This window comes from Genypterus blacodes, unplaced genomic scaffold (assembly GCF_046128005.1).
Source record: "Genypterus blacodes isolate CSIRO-AG114 ecotype Tasmania unplaced genomic scaffold, CSIRO-AGI_Gbla_v1 ptg000476l_1, whole genome shotgun sequence".
NCBI classification, from domain to species: domain Eukaryota; kingdom Metazoa; phylum Chordata; class Actinopteri; order Ophidiiformes; family Ophidiidae; genus Genypterus; species Genypterus blacodes.
In genome coordinates, this window is record NW_027467239.1 from 1 (window position 1) to 22,891 (window position 22,891).

Below are 22,891 nucleotides of genomic sequence, written 5' to 3' on the forward strand. Positions count from 1 at the left end.
TCTCTCTCTTTCTGACCCCCCTCTCTCTCTGTCTCTCTCTCTCTCTCTCTCTCTCTCTCTCTCTCTGTCTCTCTCTCGCTCTCTCTTTCTGACCCCCTCTCTCTCTGTCTCTCTCTCTCTCTCTCTCTCTCTCTCTCTCTCTCTTTCTGACCCTCTCTCTCTCTCTCTCTCTCTCTCTCTCTCTCTCTCTCTCTCTCTCTCTCTCTCTCTCTCTCTCTCTCTCTCTCTCTCTCTCTCTCTCTCTCTCTCTCTCTCTCTCACACACTCACACACACACACACACACTGATGTCAGAGCCTGAGCTCCTCAGCCGTAGCTGCTGGTTGAGGCCCCTCCCCCTCAGTCCAGCAGCCAATCCCCTCCCTGGTGCCTCAGCTCTCTGACAGCCGGCCCACGTGACGGCTGCCAGCCAATGGGGCGGCCGGTGTGGGGGATGACATCACTAACTAGCTGGTTCCCTCCAGCAGCAGGGGAGCTTCATTTTCTGCTCAGTGTTAAAATGGAGGCTGGCTCCTCGCCGTAGCCCGGCTCCCCTCGCTCCCCTCGCTCCCCCGCCTCCTGACTCAGCTCTCTGATGTTGGCATGTGAAGGTTCTGCCACCGGGATGGTTCTGGATGCGTCCAGCTCCAACGGGCCGTACCAGCCTGTGGCCCTCATGCACTTTAGAGGTGAGAATGATGCTGTGTGTGTGTGTGTGTGCGTGTGTGTGTGTGTGTGTGTGTGTGTGTGTGTCTGCTGCTGCTAAGTTGTCACAGATGCAGCAGGAGACGTTTGTCTGACTGTGTGTGTGTGTGTGCTTCAAGTCTCTACGTGTTACTGCAAGAGGAAGCTGAGCTGTGTGTGTGTGTGTGTGTGTGTGTGTGTGTGTGTGTGTGTGTGTGTGTGTGTGTGTGTGTGTGTGTGTGTGTGTGTGTGTGTGTGTGTGTGTGTGTGTGTGTGTGTGTGTGTGTGTGTGTGTGTGTGCGTGTGCCAGGGTAATGCATAGCTCCGCTCTCAGCCGGGGAGGGAGAGAGACGTAGTGTGTGTGTGAGTTTTGAGTCTCCCATCCCCCATCAACACTGCTGATGTCAAAGGAAGTGAGGTCAGACCGTGTTGTTAGGGTGTGTGTATGTGTGTGTGTGTGTGTGTGTGTGTGTGTGTGTGTGCATGTCTATAGTAGGCACTGTGTGTGTGTGTGTGTGTGTGTGTGGTGTCGTCTGACGCATGTGTAAGGTGAAATGCTTTCCTGGTTGTTGCTGCATTTTCTATGGGCTCCTTAGATTACTGTTTACCCAGACGACACACACACACACACACACACACACACACACACACACTCCTGAGTGCAGAGGAACCATCAGGGTTTGTAATTGTCTCCACCTCACGTTCACACGCACTTGTTGCTCAAAGCTTCTGGAGGTCAGTCACACTTTGGTGCGTTATGAGGTCGACACAGACACACACACACACACACACACACAGACACACACAGTTACATCTCTATTGATCAGCATCCTGCAGTGGCCAATCTACACACAGTTTAGAAGCTATTTATACCCAGAGAACATTGACATGCACACACACGCACACACACACGCACACACACACACACACGCACAGACACACACAGTCTGTTACTATGTCACCATTCAGACCACAGAGTTCACAAGTAAAGCAGATAAACAGATAAATGTGTCGGTGACTGAAATCAAAGCTTTCATTTAAAGGAGCTGCTTCTCTTCAAATCACAGAAACATGGGCAGGTGAGCGTGTTGCTCTGCCTACACACACACACACACACACACACACACACACACACACACACACACACACACACACACACACACACACACACACACACACACAGACTGATTGTGTGAGTGTTTAGTTTGCCTGATGTGTGTGTGTGTGTGTCTGGTGTGTGTGAGGGTGAGCTGGAGGCTTCAGAGGAGTAAAGGTTATCCTCTCTCTCTCTCTCTCTCTGTGTGTGTGTGTGTGTGTGTGTGTGTGTGTGTGTGAAGCCTGCAGAGGCCCAGCAGAGACGCCTCTTAATATTTCAGGCCAGGTCAGAAACTCTAGTGCTGTTGTGTAACCGGAGCTCTGGGAGCTCTGGGAGCTCTGGGCTCACAGGTGTGATCCTGGTCTGTGGTCCTCATGGATGAAGCTCCACAGCTCCACAGCCTCTCTGTGAGCCTGGAGTCTAACTCCTCTTCATCACTGTGATGTCACTGCTCTCAATCGACTGCTTGTTCATAGTTGCTGTCCTGGAAAAGGCAGCAGCTTTGAAAGGTCGATCGATTCGCTGCTCATCATCAATAACACGGGGGAGGGGGGAGGGGGGGTCGTTCACACGGGGACGTGGCTCAGGACCATGTGATCCTAACCAGATCTGCTCAATCAATCAGGCTCACATCAACACACCAAACCACAGCAGGAAGAAGCTGAGGTTCATCTGAATGAATAACAGTGTGAACTATGGCAACCCTACAGCTGCCCTGTGGGCGCTCGACAGGAAGTCAGTCACCCAGTGTAAGCACAACAACGTGTGTGTGTGTGTGTGTGTGAGCAGAACGTTCTGCGGTGAAGTTAGTTTGACGTAGACCCTGGTGGATCCTTTAACACGCCTGTCCGTCTCCATCTTCATCTCTGCTCACAAGCAACAAGCAGACTGAAGCTTGGTGACTGGTCTGTCTCAGTTAGGGAGCGTGGGCAAAGTGCAGACCTTCACTCCGGTCCCCTTCATGTCTGAGCCTCTTTACTGCAGCATGGGCCGACCCCACAACACGCTGAGATCAACCTGCTCCCTCTCTGATGGGGAGGGACACCCCTGGTCCAAAGTCCTGCCTCTGGTCACCATGGCGATGTCCACATGGAGCTGGTTAATGGAGAGAGGAGACGTGGTGTTGACACTCTGCTGTCGTTTCTCTCCTTTATGCCTGAACGCAGCGCTTATCTGCCCTCGCCTCAGAGTGGAGACGATAGAGCAGCTGAGCGTCCATCTGTCCGCGTTCATCCTCCTGCTGCACACACACACACACACACACACGCGCGCGCTCTGTTTGTAGCCAAATCTTCAGCTCCTGAGTTGCTGTAGTTTCATGTTGAAGATGAAGAGTTGTGTAGATGAACGCTCACTAATAACAACAAAACAAATATTGTGACCGAATCTACAATGTGAGGATCTATGATGTGTTTCTCCACTTCAGTGTGTTTACAGCCGCGTTCTCCTCTCTGCTGCCGTAGTGCCTCTGAGCCAGGTGCAGCTCATTCACGGGCTGCATGCTGGTTCATGCATGGATGTTTTAAACTTCTCAGGATCAGAGTCTGAGATCCATGGAGCCTCATGTTGAACCTCACAGGAGTTTGGGTTTGGATGAATACAACTAACAAATCTATACGCTGACCCACCTGACCTCCATCACACTCACGTCTAATGACTCTGCAAGCATCTGGTCCTTTGTGATGATGATGATGATGGGATGTACCCTTCCTTCCTGGTGGTGGTCTGGAGGATTAAGGGCTTAAATGTGACACACTCTCTCTCTGTCTCTCTCTCTGTCTCTCTCTGTCTCTCTCTCTCTCTCTGTGTGTCCCTCTCTCTCTCTCTCTCAGACGTTCCCCCTGCAGAGCAAGAGAAGCTCTTCATCCAGAAGCTGCGTCAGTGCTGCGTCCTCTTCGACTTCGTCTCCGACCCGCTGAGCGACCTGAAATGGAAGGAAGTGAAGCGTGCGGCGCTGAGCGAGATGGTGGAGTACATCACCCACAACCGCAACGTCATCACCGAGCCCATCTACCCCGAGGTGGTGCACGTGGTCAGTATCAGTCAGACCTCAGGAGGCTCCTAGATGAGCCCACTAAAGGTCAAGAGGTCGCTTAAGTCTGAACTCGCTCACTGGCTCTGCATTCAGCTCTCCTGTAGTCGCTCATGCTCCTGGTGAAGCTCCAGTGGTTTGAGCTTCTTCTTCTGTTTCTCCTCTCTGTGTTTGGCTCCGGTCTGAGTCACAGGAAGCTCACATGCACACAGCTGACCTCAGTGTGAACCAGAACCTCTGTTACATCAGAGCAGCTCCTGTTCTTCACATGACTGCTGAGGCGTCTGTTTGGATCACATGCCGCTCCTCGCCATAAGCTTGTTCCCCCGTGTGAGGCGTGTGTGCGTGCGTCACCTGCAGCTCTGTGCCGGGGATCTGCCCCTATGCACGCCCAGGCCGGTTCCTCTGAGGTTGCGGCCTGGACGCGGCATCTTCGCCAGGTTTTCGCTCTCCAAAGCCAAATTATAAAAAGCCTTTGATCCTCATCAAAGCCGCCGCAGAGCCACATGATGGACTGCAGGTGATCAGGGGCCAAACGGAGGGCCGCTCTCCTTCACTGAGCCTGTGATTGATCAACGCACCTGGAAATGCAAGGAAGCTGCCAAATCAGCATGAAAATATACTCTTCTCTCTCTCACACTCACACTCACACACACACACACACACACACACACACACACACACACACACACACACACACACACACTTAAGACCAGGAGGCTTTGATGTCCACTGACTGCTTTCATCATCAAAGTGGGCAGAGTGACACTAAAGGGTGTGTTCTCATGATAAGAGTGAGCAGCGTATCTGATTATCCTCCTCTTCCTCCTCCTCCTCCTCCTCCTCAGTGTTTCTATCTACAGTATTGATCCAGTTTGACTTTATTGGTGTCCATTTCTTTCGACTTCTGATCCTTATCCCACTTTGATGGCAGACAGTTGTGTTGTTCTCAGTTGTTGTTGTTGTTGTTGTTGTGTTGATGCGCTCGAGCGTCTCTGAGTTTCTCCGTCTGCTCTCCAGTTTTCTGTGAACATGTTCAGAGCGCTGCCGCCGTCGTCAAACCCCACGGGCGCAGAGTTCGACCCGGAGGAGGACGAGCCCACGCTGGAGGCCGCGTGGCCGCATTTACAGGTGAGCGTGCGCGCACACACACACACACACACACACACACACACACACACACACACACACACACACACACACACACAGACACACACACACACACACACACAGACACACACACACACACACACCCCTCACAGTCTGATGATGTTGACCCGTTTGTCGTCTCCACAGCTCGTATACGAGTTCTTCCTCCGCTTCTTGGAGTCGCCCGACTTCACACCGAACGTAGCCAAGAAATATATTGACCAGAAGTTTGTAATGCAGGTGAGAAACACAACACACACACACACACACACTGCTCCTGAACCAAAGGTGAGGAGGATGAAGGTGATGAAGCTGAGTGTGTGTGCGTGTGCGTGTGTGTGTGTGTGTGTGTGTGTGTGTGTGTGCAGCTCTTAGAACTCTTTGACAGTGAAGACCCCAGGGAGAGAGACTTCCTGAAGACCACTCTGCACCGCATCTATGGGAAGTTCCTGGGCCTGCGGGCCTACATCAGGAAACAGATCAATAACATCTTCTATAGGTGAGTGGGGCGTGATCAGTGACTCAGCTGGGACTCTGTGTGACTCTGTGTGGTTGAACGTGTTGCCATGACGCCTCTGTTGTCTTTACAGCTTCATTTATGAGACCGAGCATCATAATGGAATCGCAGAATTACTGGAAATATTAGGCAGGTGAGACGTAACCACGACAACGCTTAGACGTCAGAATGATTCAGGCGAAGCGGGAGGAGGAATGAAGCACATCTCAGTCTGACATGACATGTTTAAGAGTCTCTGATACTGTCTAAGAGGTTTTAACGCTCCTCACCTCCTCTCCTCTCTCCTCTTTCCTCACCTCCTCACCTCCTCTCTCCTCACCTCCTCTCTCCTCACAGCATCATCAATGGCTTTGCGTTGCCGTTGAAAGAGGAGCATAAGATCTTCCTGCTGAAGGTCCTGCTGCCGTTACACAAAGTCAAGTCTCTGAGCGTTTACCACCCTCAGGTAACAGATCAACCAGCTGGGCGTCACCCTGGCTCACCTGTGGCTCATCTGTGAGAGTGAAACCTTTCCTCTGTCTCCTCTCCTCTAGCTGGCGTACTGTGTGGTCCAGTTCCTGGAGAAGGACAGCACCCTCACTGAGCCGGTAGGTGGGATCAGTGTGACTAGACGTTTGGATCGTTCATAGACGACAACACGACAACACGACCTCATTATCTTTAAATGCATCAGAAGAAGAAGTTCATCCCTGTTCATGATGTTCTGTCTTCATTGTGAGGCAGCAGGTTGTCAAAGCGACGGCGTTAAGATCTGGTTCCTCTATTATGAGTCGGTCAGAGCCGCTTGTTTTCTTTATCAATACAGGAAGTGGCCGTGCCCTTTCTTCAGGTTCCTGTACATTAAATGAGGAAACTCGGTCTGCTTCACTGAGCTGAAGTTTAGGACCAAGTCAGCTGACCGTGTGTGTGTGTGTGTGTGTGTGTGTGTCTGTCTGTGTGTATAGACGGTGATGGCTCTGTTGAAGTATTGGCCAAAGACCCACAGCCCTAAGGAGGTGATGTTCCTCAACGAGCTGGAGGAGATCCTGGACGTCATCGAGCCGTCGGAGTTCGTCAAAGTGATGGAGCCTCTGTTCAGACAGCTGGCCAAGTGTGTGTCCAGCCCGCACTTTCAGGTCCCACAGGCACACACACACACGTATGCGTCCTAACCTCTCCTGGGCTGCTAAGTCGGGTCTAAGTGTGTGTTTGTCCCGTCAGGTGGCAGAGCGAGCGCTGTACTACTGGAACAACGAGTACATCATGAGCCTGATCAGTGACAACGCCGCCAAGATCCTGCCCATCATGTTTCCATCGCTCTACCGCAACTCCAAGACCCACTGGAACAAGTGAGTCACTGCCCCCCCCCCCGCCTCGGTCTCTGATGAGGAGGATGTAAGTGTGTGAACTGAGCTGATCTTCCTCCTCCTCCTCCTCCTCAGGACGATCCACGGGCTGATCTACAACGCTCTAAAGCTCTTCATGGAGATGAACCAGAAACTGTTTGACGACTGCACGCAGCAGTTCAGGGCAGAGAAGAGCAAGTAAGTCTGAACATGTGAACACGTGTGTGAGGCTGTCAGTGGGCTCAGCACGCACACACACACACACACACACACACACACACAGAGCACTAATGTGTCTTGTTCCTGTTTCAGGGAGAAAGCAAAGTGGAAAGAGAGAGAAGAATCCTGGCTGAAGATCGAGAATCTGGCAAAGTCAAACCCACAGGTGAGCAAGGAGACTTTGGCCTGAGGGGGGCGCCAGAGGATCAGGGCTCAGCACTCAGGGGCTCAGATACTCAGACTAGAAGCAGCCTGGTCTGTACTCATGATGCAGCGTCTCATCACCCTGACCCCTCCCCCCTCCTAAACCCCCCAAACCCCCCCTCTACAGTTCCTGAGGTTCATAGACTCCATCGGCCCGGACAGTCCAGTGGACATGGAGACGGACGGGCCGCTGCTGGAAGACGTCAACATGCTGAAGAAAGCCATGGAGGAGGAGGCCACACAGGTGAGGGAGGGGCCACACAGGTGAGGGGGGGGCACAGGGGAGGGAGGGGCCACACAGGTGAGGGGGCGCATGGGTGAGGAGGAGGAGAGGGCATAACTGTGGATCAATCAAGTTATCCTGCATCCTGATCATTCATGATGAACTTGTGTGTGTGCCCCCCCCCAATCGCCCCTCCCCCCTCCCTCGCCCCCTTCCTCCATGTGTCCAGATCCTGAAGGACCAGCGCAGGGAGCGTCCTCTGATGCGGCGGAAATCGGAGCTGCCCAGAGACATCTGTACCGTCACGGCTCTAGAGCTTCACCGGAGAGCCGAGGAGATGCTGACGCCAGACGATGGCCACTAAGAGAGACCGCCCCCTCCCCCGCCCTGTCCCCGCCCCGCCCCCCCCCCCCCCACCACCACCTGGACCACCGTGAACCTGCGCCGTCGTCCAGGGAGGAACCACAGCACAAACACAGCATCTCACCAAACGCCAGGCGGGATCTGAACCCGCTGAGGCCGCGATTCTGTCGGGACAAGTGGTGCTCGACCTTTACTGACCCCTCCCTCAGCTGATCATCCTGTGGCGCCGAGCGTTCCCGCGTGACCACAAACACACACAGAGACCCTGAACTTCCCCCCCAGACACCAGTCTTCTCTGTTCCCTCGTCTTGTCGTCTTCAGAGGGCGCTGTGCTGCCCCCTTGTGGTCGTCTCTCTCAGGTGTTCTGTTCTGTGTTTGAGAGTTCTTCTTCTCTTCTTGCCTCCTCCTCCTCTTCTTCTCCTTCTTTATAGATGTCAGGTGCTCCTACAAACAAAGTGAGCCCAACTGTAACCTCAGCAGAGGATTCTGTTTCATTTAAGACATCGGATCTTTCCCTTTGTTAAACTTAAGCTACTGTTGTCATGACGTCTCAACTCGACGACTGTTTGTATTTTTCCTACACAGTGTATTAAGCGCTCCTTCACGCCCCGCCATTTTGAGAGCGCGTCTGACGCCGTTGCTCACTTGAGGCTGAGGCCCAGGCTGAGGCCTGGCTGAGGCCCGGCTGAGGCCCCGGCTGAGGCTGAGGCCTGGCTGAAGCCCGACTGAGGCCTGGCTGAAGCCCGGCTGAGGCCTGGCTGAGGCCCCGGCTGAGGCTGAGGCCCAGCTGAGGCTGAGGCCCCGGCTGAGGCTCGGCTGAGGCTGAGGCCCAGGCTGAAGCCCGGCTGAGGCTGAGGCCCCGGCTGAGGCTGAGGCCCCGGCTGAGGCTGAGGCCCCGGTTGAGGCTGAGGCCCCGGCTGAGGCTGAGGCCCCAGCTGAGGCCCCGGCTGAGCCTCAGGTGAGGTCTGTCGTCTCCTGCTGTGTGGAGGAGAAGCGATCAGGAGCAGAAGCTTTGATTTGTGAAACGCTGGTTAGAGATTTGACTTGTAGTTCTGATTTTGGTGGGTTTGAGGTCAAACACAAGCCGTTCTTTTCTCAGTGCCTTTAGTCTCACGGGGGTTTAGAAGCTTAGACTGGAGGAGAAACGTCTGGGAGCCCAGAGAGACACACGGGGTCACAGGTCTGCTTCTCCTGAGAGAACCAGATCATCGATGACCTGATGAAGCGTCTCCCAATCCAAACCGACGCTGCGTGTGCTCTCTGGTTTCCATAGCAACGTTAACTAAACTAAACACAATTGTGACGTCATTTTCCAAAAAGGTTGCGTTCGTCGTCTCGCCTCGGCGCGGTCCAGCGTAACCGCGGCAACGAAGCACTTCCTGATGAAACTTGAATGACAAACAGACACACACAACTGAAAAACAACACAATGTAAATCCACGATGCTGTCGTTCCGGGCGTGTGCGGTCGTGTCGCGTCCTCGCCTGGCGCTCCATCCCGCCGCCTCGCCGAGTCCCGTTTCCACGTCTGATTTTGCGTCCTCTCGTATTGGTGGAGCCCTCGTTTGACCTCTGACCCCCGCGCGCCGGCCCCGCTGGCCCTCCTCCCCTCGCTTAACACCCCGCCGACCTCTCGGGCTCTTCTGTCCGGACGCTGTTGAGTTGTCGTGGTTGTTGGTCTTGAGTTTTATTCTTCCTTTGCCCGTCAGTGTTTCAACTGAATGTGCAAAATGTAAATAAAAATGCGACCACACTGTTCTGTCTGTTTAGAAGAACCACGTTCACCACAGACCCACACACCCCCTAGACCCCCCCACACACCCCCAGACCCCCCCACAGACCCCATAGACCCCCCACAGAGCCCCCAGACCCAGATACTGAGAAGCTTCTGGAGTGGCACGCAGGCACTTTACACAACGTCACCAACATGTAGGAGAACTCTGAGGCGGAGCAGTGAGGAGATGTTTGTGCTTCTCCTCAAGTCTGTAGGTGTGTGTGTGTGTGTGCGTGTGTGTGTGAGAAGAGAAACACAAACACACACTCGGCTTGTTCAGCTTGTGGGCGTGTTTGCGTCTCACTCGGCCTCCTGCAGCTTCAGAGGCTCGACCGCGGCTCTAGTTTGATGACGTCGTTCTCGTGCGGTAAAGTGCCGGCGTATCCTGAAGCTTTCCCCCAAACGGCCCGTCTCCATGGAAACGTGATGGGCTCTGACGGCTGGTGAGCGCGGTTCTTCTCGAAAAGGCTTTAACGGCTCTTTGGAGCTCTCTTGGTTTTTACATAAGCTTTGTTTTGGTTCTTTGAGAAGAATGATGATTACAAAGTGTCCTTTAGTATAAACGTCTCTACTAAATGGATTCCTGTAATTCTGTACATACAATGTACTTTTATTTTATGTTATAACTATGATTAAAAGGTAGATTTCATATTTTGTACAGAGTCGCCTGTTTACAGAGGTGTGTGTGTGTGTGTGTGTGTGTGTGTGTGTGTGTGTGTGTGTGTGTGTGTGTGTGTGTGTGTGTGTGTGTGTGTGTGTGTGTGTGTGTGTGTGTGTGTGTGTGTGTGTGTGTGTGTGTGTGTGTGTGTGTGTGTGTGTGTGTGTGTGTGTAGGAGTGACATCGCTCCTCTGAGGCTTCACACTGGATTCACTCAACTAAACTCTCTTATGACCTCAGATTTACTTTATAAATATATTAGATTACATTTTCAGGAAAACAAACCAAGGTGAGTTTAAATGAATACAGTAACATTTTAAACATATTTGGGCTTAAAGTCATTTCATAAATAGATCAATAAAATACAAACATAAAGAAAGGAAACTGAGTGATGCCATGAGTTCGGTTCTGACCCAGAGTTCTGGACCTGCCCGTCCTCCAGTCTGGTACCAGCTGGTGAAACATGAGACTGGACCGTCTGACTCGAGCAGCAGTGAGCAGTTAGTGACGTCAGGCTGCAGCTGTCTGACTGATGACGCGCAGTGATGCGTTTGATGCAGATGCAGCGCTTTGCTGTCCCCCTGTGGAGGAAAGAGGAACTGCACATAAACTCAGTGACCCCAACTCAAACTGGAGTTACTGTAGGGAGGTGAACATGTTAGTCTGTATCTAAGCTTCTGTCTCCATGTAGAGAAGCTTTAGAGGCTCTAACACGTGGTCATGGATCCATCAGGGTCCATTAGAGACCTCAGACCTGAAGAGAAGAAGAGCATCTACACACTGACACACACATAGATGAACACACACACACAGTTTGGATGCAATTTTCCTGAAGGTCGTTACATTTTGTAAAATCCCTCGCATCACTTTCACCTCGCTCACTCTGATGTTCTCAGCAGGTAACAGTGATGATGTCATGCTTGCCCTCAGTCTGTTGTGGCTCCTCTGGGCTGGATCCTCTGGGGTCCCCTCAGTTCCCTGTTCTGTTCCAGACTGGCACTCGCCCCTCTCTGGCCCCCCTGCACTGAACCCACATCAACACAGAAGACGAATGGACTCCATCTGGAGAACGGAGATGTTGACCTGATAGTGATGATGATGATGATGGTGACGCCCTAATGCCCGCTGGCTTGCGTGCTGCTGGTGTTTGTTTGCTTTGATGGTTTTGTCTCCTTGCTGTTTGGAGTCAAATGTAAACATGAAGTTAACATGCAAATAAACCAAAACTGCTTCAGGGTGGCAAACAACACTAAATTCCCTCTGTCTGTCTGTCTGTCTGTCTGTCTCCTCTCTGTCCCTCTGGGGTGGCTCATGTTCTCTTTACCTTCACTGTTCTTTGGTACTTTTTGTTTTATTGTTATTTTATTTTGTATTGATCCACCTGTTCTGACGTCCCTCTCTCTGTCCCTCTTCCTCCCTCCACTCTGGTTTTTTGTAACCAAAAACGTCTTTTTGTCACGACTGGAGATGTCAGAAACGATCGCCATGGAAACAGGGCTCAAAGGTTTTGAGTGTTGACCCCATTATGACTCCAACCAATCAGAGCTCAGGAAGGGCTTTCCGCTTTCACGCTGTGCATGCGTGTGTGCGTGTGTGCGTGCGTGCGTGTGTGTGCGCCTGTGTGTGTGTGTGTGTGTGTGTGTGTGTGTGTGTGTGTGTGTGTGTGTGTGTGTGTGTGTGTGTGTGTGTGTGTGTGTGTGTGTGTGTGTGTGTGTGTGTGAGTGTGAGAGATGTGTGTCAGTAGGTGGATGCAGGTGGGTTTGTGAGCCAGCTCGTCTCTGTGACTCAGTGGCGGGGAGAGGAGCAGGAGTGGGAGCCTCGGTGAGTCATCGCTGCTCCCCGGGGGGTCTGACATACGCAACACAAAATCTGTCTCTCTCTGCTCCACAGTCTGGTTTCCTCCTCTTCATCTTCCTCTCCAGATCCTCTCTGTCTCTGCCTCCCCACTTTAATGTGAGGACAGAGGGAGGACACGGTCGTTAAAATACAAACGATAAACCTTCATTACAGTGATGCTGCTCTCACACACACACACACACACACACACACACGCCTGTGCTCTCTGTGTTTCAGGTGTCTTCCCTCCTGGTCTGAGCAGCTGAACCAGGAGCTTCTGATGATGGAGCAGATGTCTGAGGTGAAGCAGGTGAAGGTTCTCTTCCTCTGGAGGGTCAGAGGTCAAACGCTGCTGCTCAAAGGTTCCCGGGACAACGAGGTAAAGAGCTCATGTGATCCTGTGGTTCGCTGCTCCAGGTGTTCAGACTGAGAGAGACAGAATCCTGATGAACTGATGAAGATGAGACCAAGCTTATTTAGACAGAACCTTTCCAGAGCAGAATCTATCATATTAATTTACCTGAATATAACATTTATTGTCCTAAACTCTTTCCTGGTGCACGTCTGTGTTTGGCTCCTCGGCCTCTTCTGTAATAATCTGTAATGACCGTCTGGCACACAAACACACAAACCCCGTTGTTATCTTCTAATATCTGGGCCACCTTGGGACGTGGCTATTGTCTGGGCCGGCACTCAGGTAACCGTCTGGATATGTGTGGGCCATTAGACGCAGCGCCTGTAGACGCCACTGCCTCACCTGACTGTCTGAGACCTGTAGCTCACTGAGGATGAGGTCACCCCACAAAGAGAGGGAGCGGGAGCGGGAGAGAGGCAGAGAGGGAGAGAGAGAGAGGGAGAGGGAGAGAGAGAGAACTTCATCTAACCAGCATTAGTGAATGAATGATGATGTCATTCTGTTTTGTTTCTCCTTTATTGTTATATATTTAGACACATTTAGAAGATGTAGTGTTTATAGAAGAAACATTCTTATAGCATCGTTAGAGGAGGTAAAACATCTTTTATTAATATCCCTGCAAATTCTTTTGTAAATGAAGAGTGTGTGTGTGTGTGTGTGTGTGTGTGTGTGGCGTCATCATCAGGCTCTAACCTGTTTGTTGTTGTGTGCGGCTCGTTAGCTCTTATTGTCGAGCAGCTGCAGCTAATTGTCAATCAGTCAGGGAGATGTTTACATTTGTGCAGAGACGCTGAGCTGCTGGAGTTTAATGAGTTCAGTTCAGAGTTCATCTGTTAGACGTCTTCAGCTGCGTTTAGTCAGAGTTATAATATTAGAGTCAGTGAGCTGTGTGTGTGTGTGGGTCCTCCTGTGTGTGTGTGTGTGTCCCTCGTGTGTGTGTGTGTGTTCCTTGTGTGTGTGCCGCTGCCATAATCTGATTCCTTATTCACTTTGCGATGGAACTTAATCAGCTGATTATTTGTGTCCTGCTGATTGATCTGTGTTTGGAGCTGATTTCATAAGAATGTCTGACGTCATTGGTTGACCTTCACAGATCTCCACTCAAACTGGAGGAGAGATGAAGAGGCAGCAGAGACTTTGATTCGGTTTAGAGGTGAGGGAGGAGTCAGACTGAATCTGGATCATGGCTGAATGGATCTGCATCCAGAACTGATCACTGGATTGATTATTGATCTACAGTCAGATCTCCTACACTAACACAGAGAGAGATCCCTCAGGTTACTGTGGGTCAGGATCAGTCAGGATCAGTCAGGATCAGTCAGGATGGGTCAGCAGATAAAGGTCAGCCGTAGACAGACTCAGGTCCTGGTTGTTGTTGTCTGGAGGTTTGCTCTCTCTCTTCTTCTCCCACTTCCTGCGTCAGAGCTGTGTGTGTTTGCGTCACTCAGTCCAGCTGAGGAGGAGGAGGACGAAGATGAGCTCTTTGATCTGGACCGGCATGTTGGCTCTCCCACCCTGAGGTGAGCGTGTTGGAGCGGCTCATTCCAGCAGAGACTCCTCAGACTCCTCAGACTCCTCAGACTCGCTTCTCTCCCCGAGCTGCACCAGGATCCGGTCTCAGCTCAAACTCTGTCGCTGGGCCGAGCGTCTCTGACTGCCAGCGGCGCCCGGTGACATCTGCAACCGCCAGATCTCCAGATAAATTGATCTCATAGCAACCACGTTACCACGGTAACTGGGGGGTACAGATGCCACGCTGAGCGACCGACTGGCTGCCAGACTGACATCTTTTCCGATAACTGAATGAATCATCTGTGTCCGTCTTCCTCGCTGGACTCCTCTGGCTTCCTGTTGCTTGTGAAGCGGCGGCGGCAGCGGCGCCTCAGAGTCGATGTGTCGCTTCACGCTTCAGTCCATCATCAGAGTTAACACATATAAATATATTTCCTCTGAGCAGGTTGCTTGATTCTCTGCAGACTTCCTGTCCTGCGTCTCCTTCTTCTTCTTCTTCTTCTTCTCTTCTTGTTTATCTCACTTCCTGTCGCACTGAACCTAAACCTCGGCCCTGTTTGCTCCCTCATGTGATCTAAAGGTCCTGGAGCTGAATGTAAAGTCATGGGACGGCTCAGATGAAGCGATCTGGACGTGTGTGTGGCGTTCAGTGTCACATAAGGTCTGGATTGTTGATCTTCTCCTGATCTGCACTCCCTGACCTGAACGCTTAACTCCTCTTTACCAACTATTTGGAACATTCAGTCCCACTGAGTGAGGACATGAACCGATGCCTTCACTGTCTGGGGGCCGCGGCCTGACTGATAAAGAACGTGGCGCTCTGACTCAAGGACGGCGGCTGTTTCTCACCTCTCCTCCTCTTGTGATGCTCGGTCTTTGTCTGGCAGAAGAGAACATGTTTCATAACTCAGCTGCTCTTCAGTCCAGGAGGTGAAATCAGGCCGAGCTTCCTCCTGAACACGTAGAGACTCCACAGACGTCTGGAGAGCTGGCTGGGCTGGGATCTCTCTCTCTCTCTCTCTCTCTCTCTCTCTCTCTCTCTCTCTCTCTCTCTCTCTCTCTCTCTCTCTCTCTCTCTCTCTCTCTCTCTCTCAGCTGTTACATAAATGTTTAAGTTTTTAGTCGGCCTGTAGCCAGATAAAACACACACACATATACTGCTTTCATCACATCTGAATGATTTCTCTTCTTCCTTGTATGAATCAATTTGCTTGTACAGGCTGAAGTTTCTTCTTCTTCTTCTCTGTTCTGCGACAGTGTTTGGATATTGCAGACTAAACATAGAGCTTCCATACCATTAATGACACACACACACACACACACACACACACACACACTTCCTGCTTGTGTGTAATGTGGCGGTTTGTGTCTTTCAGGCTCGGTGCAGCATGAGAGTGATGTCGTCTGCATCTGTTCTGATGAGAGTTTGCCTCCATGTGTGGCCTGCAGACGACCCCACTGTGTTACCACGGTGACAGGCATCAACACCAGGTACAGATCTGATCACATTACAGCCTGTGGAATTATAAATACTTTAAAGCTCAGAGCAGAAATGTGTTTCCTCAGAATAACAACGATTAAACCTTTATTTTTAATTCCATTGTTCCCATCATGACCTTATGACCCCTATTTACGTCTCTCTAGGCCAGTGTATGATTTCAGTTGTTGGGTCTTGGTGGAGGTTTGCTCCCGTCCTCTGGGTGGCGCTCTTTTGAAGGACGTGAGAGAGATAGAGAGCGAGAGAGAGAGAGAGCGTCGTCTCACTTAACTTCTGATGAACTTTTGATTCAATTTCACACAAGCGCCAACCCAGATGAGCCACTTAATGCTGTTTTAGGAATGTGTGTGTGTGTGTGTGTGTACAGTAATTGCTCTGTGCTGAGGCTACACACACACACACATACACACACACACACACACACACACACACACACACAAGGTGGCCGTAAAGATAATAAAAGCTGTAGAATCTGTGTCAAGGCCGACCTTCAGCACAATCTCTCTCTCTCTCTCCCAGTCTTTCTTCTGACGCTCAGCTTACATCAGCATCAGGTCGCCACTGTGATTAGGAGGGAAGGAAAGGAGGAGGGAAGGAAAGGAGGAGGGAGGAGAGGAGGGATTAAACAAGGACAGACGTTTCTCCAGAGAGAAGTAGGGAGAAGGATCTGACTCACACACACACGGTTATGAAACATGCATGAGGAGTGTGTGGTGATATAATGAGAATAAAGGGAGAGAACCTGAATGTGTTAAAGCATGAGGCTGAACTCTGGGCCACCAGGGAGCCGAGGCAATCACAGCTCTGCTTGCTGCTAATTACATATGGGCTGTGTGTGTGTGTGTGTGTGTGTGTGTGTGTGTGTGTGTGTGTGTGTGTGTGTGTGTGTGTGTGTGTGTGTGTGCGCGCATATATGTATGTAGATTCTATAGGTACGGTTTGAAAATGAGAGAGGAAATGAGATTCCATAGATAATGAGAGGAGGAGAGAGAGAGGAGGTGCAGATTTATGATGAAAAATTGATCAAATGTGTATGAGGAAGATTAACTTTGATCCTCCTGACAGGAAGCAGGTTCATGTAGAGGAATGCTGTTTCACACATTATCTGCTGTGGAAACTTCAGTAATATAATATAATATGATATAATATAATATAATATAACATAATATAATATAATATAATATAATATAATATCACATTGATGCGATGCAAAGAATCAAACTCTGCATTGATTTGAAAGAAATCCATAAATGTATGTGATCCTCTCATCAAATGAATGATTGATTGTGACTTCACACTGACTCCTCCCCTCCACTGACTCCTCCCCTCCCATGTCTCACTTTTAAAGAGAAGAAACGTCCACATCAGCTTTGTTCAGCTAGAATTGTTCTTATTTCACTTTTTTTTTTGTAAATAAACGATCATATAAGTTAAATTCTGTCAATAAACACAAATTCTGTATTGAGAAAAAGGATAAACGTGCATGAGAAGCATATTAAGCTCCTGGACAGACTGCTCATCAATAGAAAACTCAGATTATAGCTTCATCAACCACCTAAGAACCTGAGGATTTCACATATATATACATATTTACTGTATATATACTCATATGTACTCTTATATACTCATATATACTCATATATACTCATATGTACTCTTATATACTCATATATACTCATATATACTCCTTATATACTCATATATACTCATATATACTCATATGTACTCTTATATACTCATATATACTCATATATACTCCTTATATACTCATATATACAGTGTATGAATACTTTCATATGGCACCAAGTTGTAAAGCATCACAGGAAGAACGTTCATGTTTGTCTCACAGTAAATCGACGAGTGATCGCACATTTATTATAAACTTTTGTTCCATCACATACAGACGTTTGGCAGGTCGTCCTGCTGATATCACCGCTGGCGTCAGAACATCAGTGTCGGCCTTCTGGCTGCGCCGTTTAAAAACCGAACTTCACACAAACACAAGAGGCGGATATCAGCCTGGACACACACACGCACACACGCATACACACGTGCACACACACACACACACAGGCACACACACACACACACACACACACACACAATCACATTATCATTGTAGAAAAATAGATTATAGATCACTAAATCAAATCCAACTGATTTAAGACTTTTCCATACAAAAAAATGAAAGTAACTCCCTCAGCAGGGCCGGACTGAGGCCTCACAGAGGGGGGGCCAGTGTTCACTTTACACACACACACATGAAGACTTTGATCAATCTGCGATTAAGGCAATGAATCAACTTTGATCTCCTGTTGAGTCTGAATCTGATCAAACCCGCTGTGTGAGATTACGCAACACCTCCTGTTACTTCACTCACACACACCTTCAGAGTGTGTTTGCCTTAATCACAGTATAACCGCAGTATTGAGGGCATATGTGACGTCATTCTGTTTACAGTTGGGGGGCCAAGCGGAAGCCCTCCCTGGCCCTCTGATGAAGTCCGCCCCTGCCCCTGGTTCTGATGCTGGACCCCGCGTCTCCAGCTACACATGCAGCACCGCGGAGTGCGAGTTGACCACATCGTCCCTGTAGCGCTCCAGCCACCTCCTCAGCTCGGAGATGCGGTACCCCTCCGGCCCGCGGCCCCCCTGGTACACCACCCGGTCGTCCCTCACGATGTAGAGTCTCTCAAAGTAAGCTCCGTACGCGGCGTTGGACGAGTTGTCCATATTATCCACCACCACGTTGCTCTCCGGCACTTCGGCCAGCATCAGCTGCGCGGCTCTCAGTCTGTCCTCCAGGCAGCGGTGCCGGGGGATCTGGTACAGCGCGTCCGAGCTCACCCAGCCGTCCGACGGATGCGCCTCCTCGATGTACACAACAACAAAGTCCGCAATGTCCGCGTACTGGCGCACGACGCGCTGAAACGCCGCCAGACGCGTCATGAACGGCGGTCAGGAGCAGCTGCCAAAGTTCAGGATGAGCGGCCGCTTCCCTTTCATGCAGTCCAGGATCCGGACCCTCTTGCGCTCCTGGACCTGGACCACCTCGGTGTTGGGCGCAGCGTGGCCGAGGTGCGCCGATTTGAGAAAGTCCAGTTTCTGCCCGTACCACACGGCGCGCAGGGACTCCACGGTGAACATCCGGTTGGAGTCTGACACGCACACCGGGGGGTCGTCCGGGCTGCCGGGGCTCTCCCCCATCTTCAGCAGCACTTTCCTCCGGATGCACAGGAAGTCCAGCAGCCACAGCATAAGCGCCGCCAGCAGGAAGCGCGGCAGCAGCATCAGGCACAGCGCGGCGTGCTTCAGCGCCAGAGCCGCCTGGACCTGAGCGCCGCCGGACTCCAGGTTCATCTCTACAACTCACTGGGATCAGGCACCGGGACCGGGACCGTGACCGAGACCGAGACCGAGACCGGACATGGAAGAAGAAACCCTGCGCCGCGTCCGGCCGCAGCTTTTATAAGTGCAGACAAAACGCGAATAACAAGGAAAAAAGGAGAGAAACACGCCTCCGACTCCCCGCGCCGCCCACTCACATGGTGGGGATTACCTCCCCTCAACTCAGAGAGAGAGAGAGAAAGAGGGAGAGAGAGAGGGGGAGAGAGAGAGAGAGAGAGAGAGAGAGAGGGAGAGAGAGAAAGAGGGAGAGAGAGAGGGGGAGAGAGAGAGAGAGAGAGAGAGAGGGAGAGAGAGAAAGAGGGAGAGAGAGAGGGGGAGAGAGAGAGAGAGAGAGAGAGGGAGAGAGAGAGAGAGGGAGAGATAGAATGGGGGGGGGGGGAGAGAGAGAGAGAGAGAGAGAGAGAGGGAGAAGGAGAGAGGGTTCAGCTCCACTCCCCAACCAGGAGAATTGTTACATAAAATGTTATAAAACAACCGAAACATCCCACTTTCCTTTAGACTTCTCTCATGGAATCAAACCTTTAAACTCATTTCTCTCTTTTCTGTCATTTTCCACCTTTGTTTGCTTCTAATTCTTCCTGTTTTCGTGTCAAACTCGGAGCGACTCGTTCTTCTCCCGGTGATGCCTTCAGGTGCAGTACCCCGCGCGACCACTAGACTGCGCCAAACTCACGCAGTGCGCTGAGCGGATGACTCATTCATGCACTCACCCTCCTCATGACTCAGAGGGATTCGATCACCGCCGTTAGAAAGAAGGATTTCTAATGATTCGTCACAATTTGCTCATGAAAGTGAATCACGGCCTCCAGGTTCTGCTCGTCTGGAGGTTCAGGTGACGGTTTGTCGAGAACCTCAGCACACGACGGAGCCACGAACCCAACAGGACAAAGGTCTGGATGCTGTGATGTCATCAGGGATGCTCACAGCTCTTTGTTGTCCCAAGGTGGAGAAATGTGAGACAAACAATTAAGAAAGGATGCTGCAACTATTTGGTTTGAACGCTTTGGTGAAAGGAAGTGATCTCCCCGTCCCCAGCGTGGATCAGAGTGGATCACAGCCCGTCACAGGTGGGATCCATCTGTGCCCCGCCCCCACTCCACCCACAATCCATCTGTCTGTCCCCTGAGCAGCAGGGACCATGGAGGGGGGGGTGTATAATGAGATAGACGAGGAGGAAACGCTGGACGCACAGACGGGGACAAAGGCAAAGCTGTGAGAAGAAGGAGAAGAGGAGGAAGAGGAGGAGGATCACACCCTCTTCACCTCCAAACACCAGGAGACGCAAAGATGCCTGGAGGAGACGGAACCACGACGACGCCAAGAGACATCAGACCTTTACAGGAAGTTCAGTGGGTTTGATGGAGGGTTATTCATCGTCCAGCGTGGAACAAAAACACAAAAACATCAAAAAAAACTCTGACGTGGGAAAATCAGGACAGCTCAAACTGGGCAAACACATATTTTATCCCAAACAAACTTTCCCACAGAAAAACAATGTGTTTATGTCACACACACACACACACACACACACAGGTTGTTTCGTCTCAGATCCTTTAAAATTCATTTGAGTTCCCCAAACCTGATTCCTGAGCTTGACTTCCTGCTCTGCTGCAGGAAGTCAGAGGTTGAACTCGACTCTTCAATCCGTTCGGACGTCGTCTCACGTGCGATATTGTACGATTTCTTTCATTCATTTGATTCCAGCCAGATGTGCAGTTTGAGATTTTGATATTTGATTCCCTTCTGAATTTGCCTTTTCGGAATTCAGGAATTCTGCGTCCGTCTCCGTGTCGGTGCGTCTGATTGGCTCGCTGTAATCAGGAAGTCCGTGTGACTCTGGGTAAACCGCTCTGGATTAGCGCTCTGGCGTCTCTCAGCTGTTTACTTCCCGGCTGAGGGAAGAACAGAACGTGCGCTCCGGCGCTCGTGCAGGAGGGTTTCCTGGGCTGAATCTGGTTTTCCAAGAATAATGGAAAGTTTCCCGGGAACGCCGGGGGTTGAGCTGGTCGTGACCCCGCGGGCCTGGAGGTCAACACAAGGCTCACTAAGCAGCTGTAAGCTCATTAACTCCAGTCAACATTTTCCGTGCAGACACCATCACATTGGGTCTACAACGTAAAGACACACACATGCACACACACACACACACACACACACACACTCTTTAGTATGACTAATGAACATTTTCTAAGCGTGACTGTAGCGTGATGAGAGGACTGAACTGATTGACCTCTCTCTCTCTCTCTCTCTCTCTCTCTCTCTCTCTCTCTCTCTCTCTCTCTCTCTCTCTCTCTCTCTCTCTCTCTCTCTCTCTCTCTCTCATTGCAGCTCATTTGGCCTTCATGAGATCCGTCTGCAGTCTCATTCTGTGAGGGAACATCAGAGTCGAGGCGGCGTTCAGGTTTCCCTTCTTCTTCTTCTCAGGTTGAACGTGCCTGGAACGCTTCTCCATGTGAAGGAGCGTCGGTTCTACCCCACGCTCCCTCCAGATGTGCCGGCCCACTTCAGAGGAAACTCCTGTATGCAGACGATCTCATTCTCTCTTTCAACGAGCACTCATGAACCAGCCCGAATGCTGACCTGACTGGTCTCAGCCCAGTGTGTGTGTGTGTGTGTGTGTGTGTGTGTGTGTGTGTGTGTGTGTCTGCTTCAGTGTTTGTAGTAAAAGTGACCTGGTTCCGTCCTTACCCTCTGTTTTGTTGACCTTTCTTGCATTTCGTCTTTATCACAGAACAAACAGATGTAAACACACTGACTGTCACACTGACTGTCACACTGACTGTCACACTGATTGTCCTTAAAAGTTCTTCTTTTAGTGAAAACAGCAGAGTTGAAGCTTCATCATCATCATCATCATCATCATGGCCGTGTTCATAATCCTGCTCATCTGTCGCCACAACACCAAACCTCCTGCTACGTTTCACAGCTTCAACAGGCGGACGGACAAACTGCTGGCAGCTCCACATTCATCACACACAGCATGTTGGCACGAGCCGGCGGGTCACACCAGGACATCCCAGAATAGGAAAAACAGCCCGGCGCCGCGCAGAGGGGACCCAGCCAAAACCACTGTCAGGACACAGGGCTCAGGGGGGGGTCAGGTAGGCCACACACACACACACACACACACACACACACACGCTAACCTGGTTTGACCTTAGTTTTGGGGGGGATTCCTGTACGACTCATTGACATGTTGTCGGTGTAATGACAGATTGTTCTGTCAGAGTTGTGAAACATGGTGTTGTTGTACAAAATAAGTTGTTCCTCATCTTTTTGTGTACAAACTGCATGAAGGCGTTCCTTGGTCTGGTCCATTTCCCAGCGTCCCCCCTGTCCCCCTGCTGTCAGATGATGGCCATGACACGTCTCTAACCCAGATATTAGTTTGTTAACCTCTTTTGAGTATTCATGGTCAAAACACAGCCCCATGTGCTCCTCAAGCTTTGGAGGAGGTTTGTAGTTACTAAGCAACCGTCCTGTAGTCCCTCTTCGGCTAATCCGTCTAGGCCACCGTGGCTGCGTGGAGCCTGCGGCGCACGCTGACTCATCACCTTGGATCACCAGCCTCCTTTTGTCTGCAGGTGCAGTGCTAATAGAACCAAACTGCACGTCTGCCAGCCGGGCCGCCGTCTCTCCGTCGCATCAAACAGCCTCCCACATGTAAACAACTCCTCTGTGCCGCTGGTAGAGACTCCTCACAAGCGTCAGGTCGCGTCTCAGACCAGAGACACGACAGAAAGCCAGAGATCATGCCGGAGCAGCGTGCCTCAGCTGCAGTCTGACCCGGGGCCTTGGTAACTTTAATGGCTGGTTTGTCAGCAGATTTCCAAAAAGGAAGCTAATGTGATTTTGCTGTGGGCAGGAATTTGGCCCTGGTTCAGTTCATGTTCCTGCTGAGATTATGTGTCATTAGGATATGGATCACCTTCTCAGAACCGAGTCTTCCTGGAATTGAGTGTTTATCTGATCCAGGAAGAGGAAACTCTTTGATGGGGAAA

The 22,891-nt window shown here is 50.9% G+C and overlaps 2 protein-coding genes across 2 annotated transcripts; one reads left to right on the forward strand and one right to left on the reverse strand.

The window, feature by feature from the left end:
- Positions 1-451: 451 nt before the first annotated feature.
- Positions 452-10,213, forward strand: LOC142990148 (serine/threonine-protein phosphatase 2A 56 kDa regulatory subunit gamma isoform-like). Its single transcript, XM_076139886.1, has 14 exons — positions 452-668; positions 3,592-3,791; positions 4,812-4,922; positions 5,088-5,180; positions 5,309-5,439; positions 5,531-5,590; positions 5,794-5,902; positions 5,991-6,044; positions 6,402-6,572; positions 6,658-6,785; positions 6,879-6,980; positions 7,095-7,167; positions 7,333-7,449; positions 7,658-10,213. Exons 1-14 carry the CDS (start codon positions 575-577, stop codon positions 7,790-7,792), a joined length of 1,578 nt encoding a protein of 525 aa, XP_075996001.1. The 5' UTR covers positions 452-574; the 3' UTR covers positions 7,793-10,213.
- Positions 10,214-17,320: 7,107 nt separating this feature from the next.
- LOC142990150 (thyroxine 5-deiodinase-like) lies at positions 17,321-19,041 on the reverse strand. Its single transcript, XM_076139893.1, has one exon. The coding sequence runs from the start codon at positions 18,840-18,842 to the stop codon at positions 18,030-18,032; it is 813 nt and encodes a 270-aa protein (XP_075996008.1). The 5' UTR covers positions 18,843-19,041; the 3' UTR covers positions 17,321-18,029.
- Positions 19,042-22,891: the final 3,850 nt, after the last annotated feature.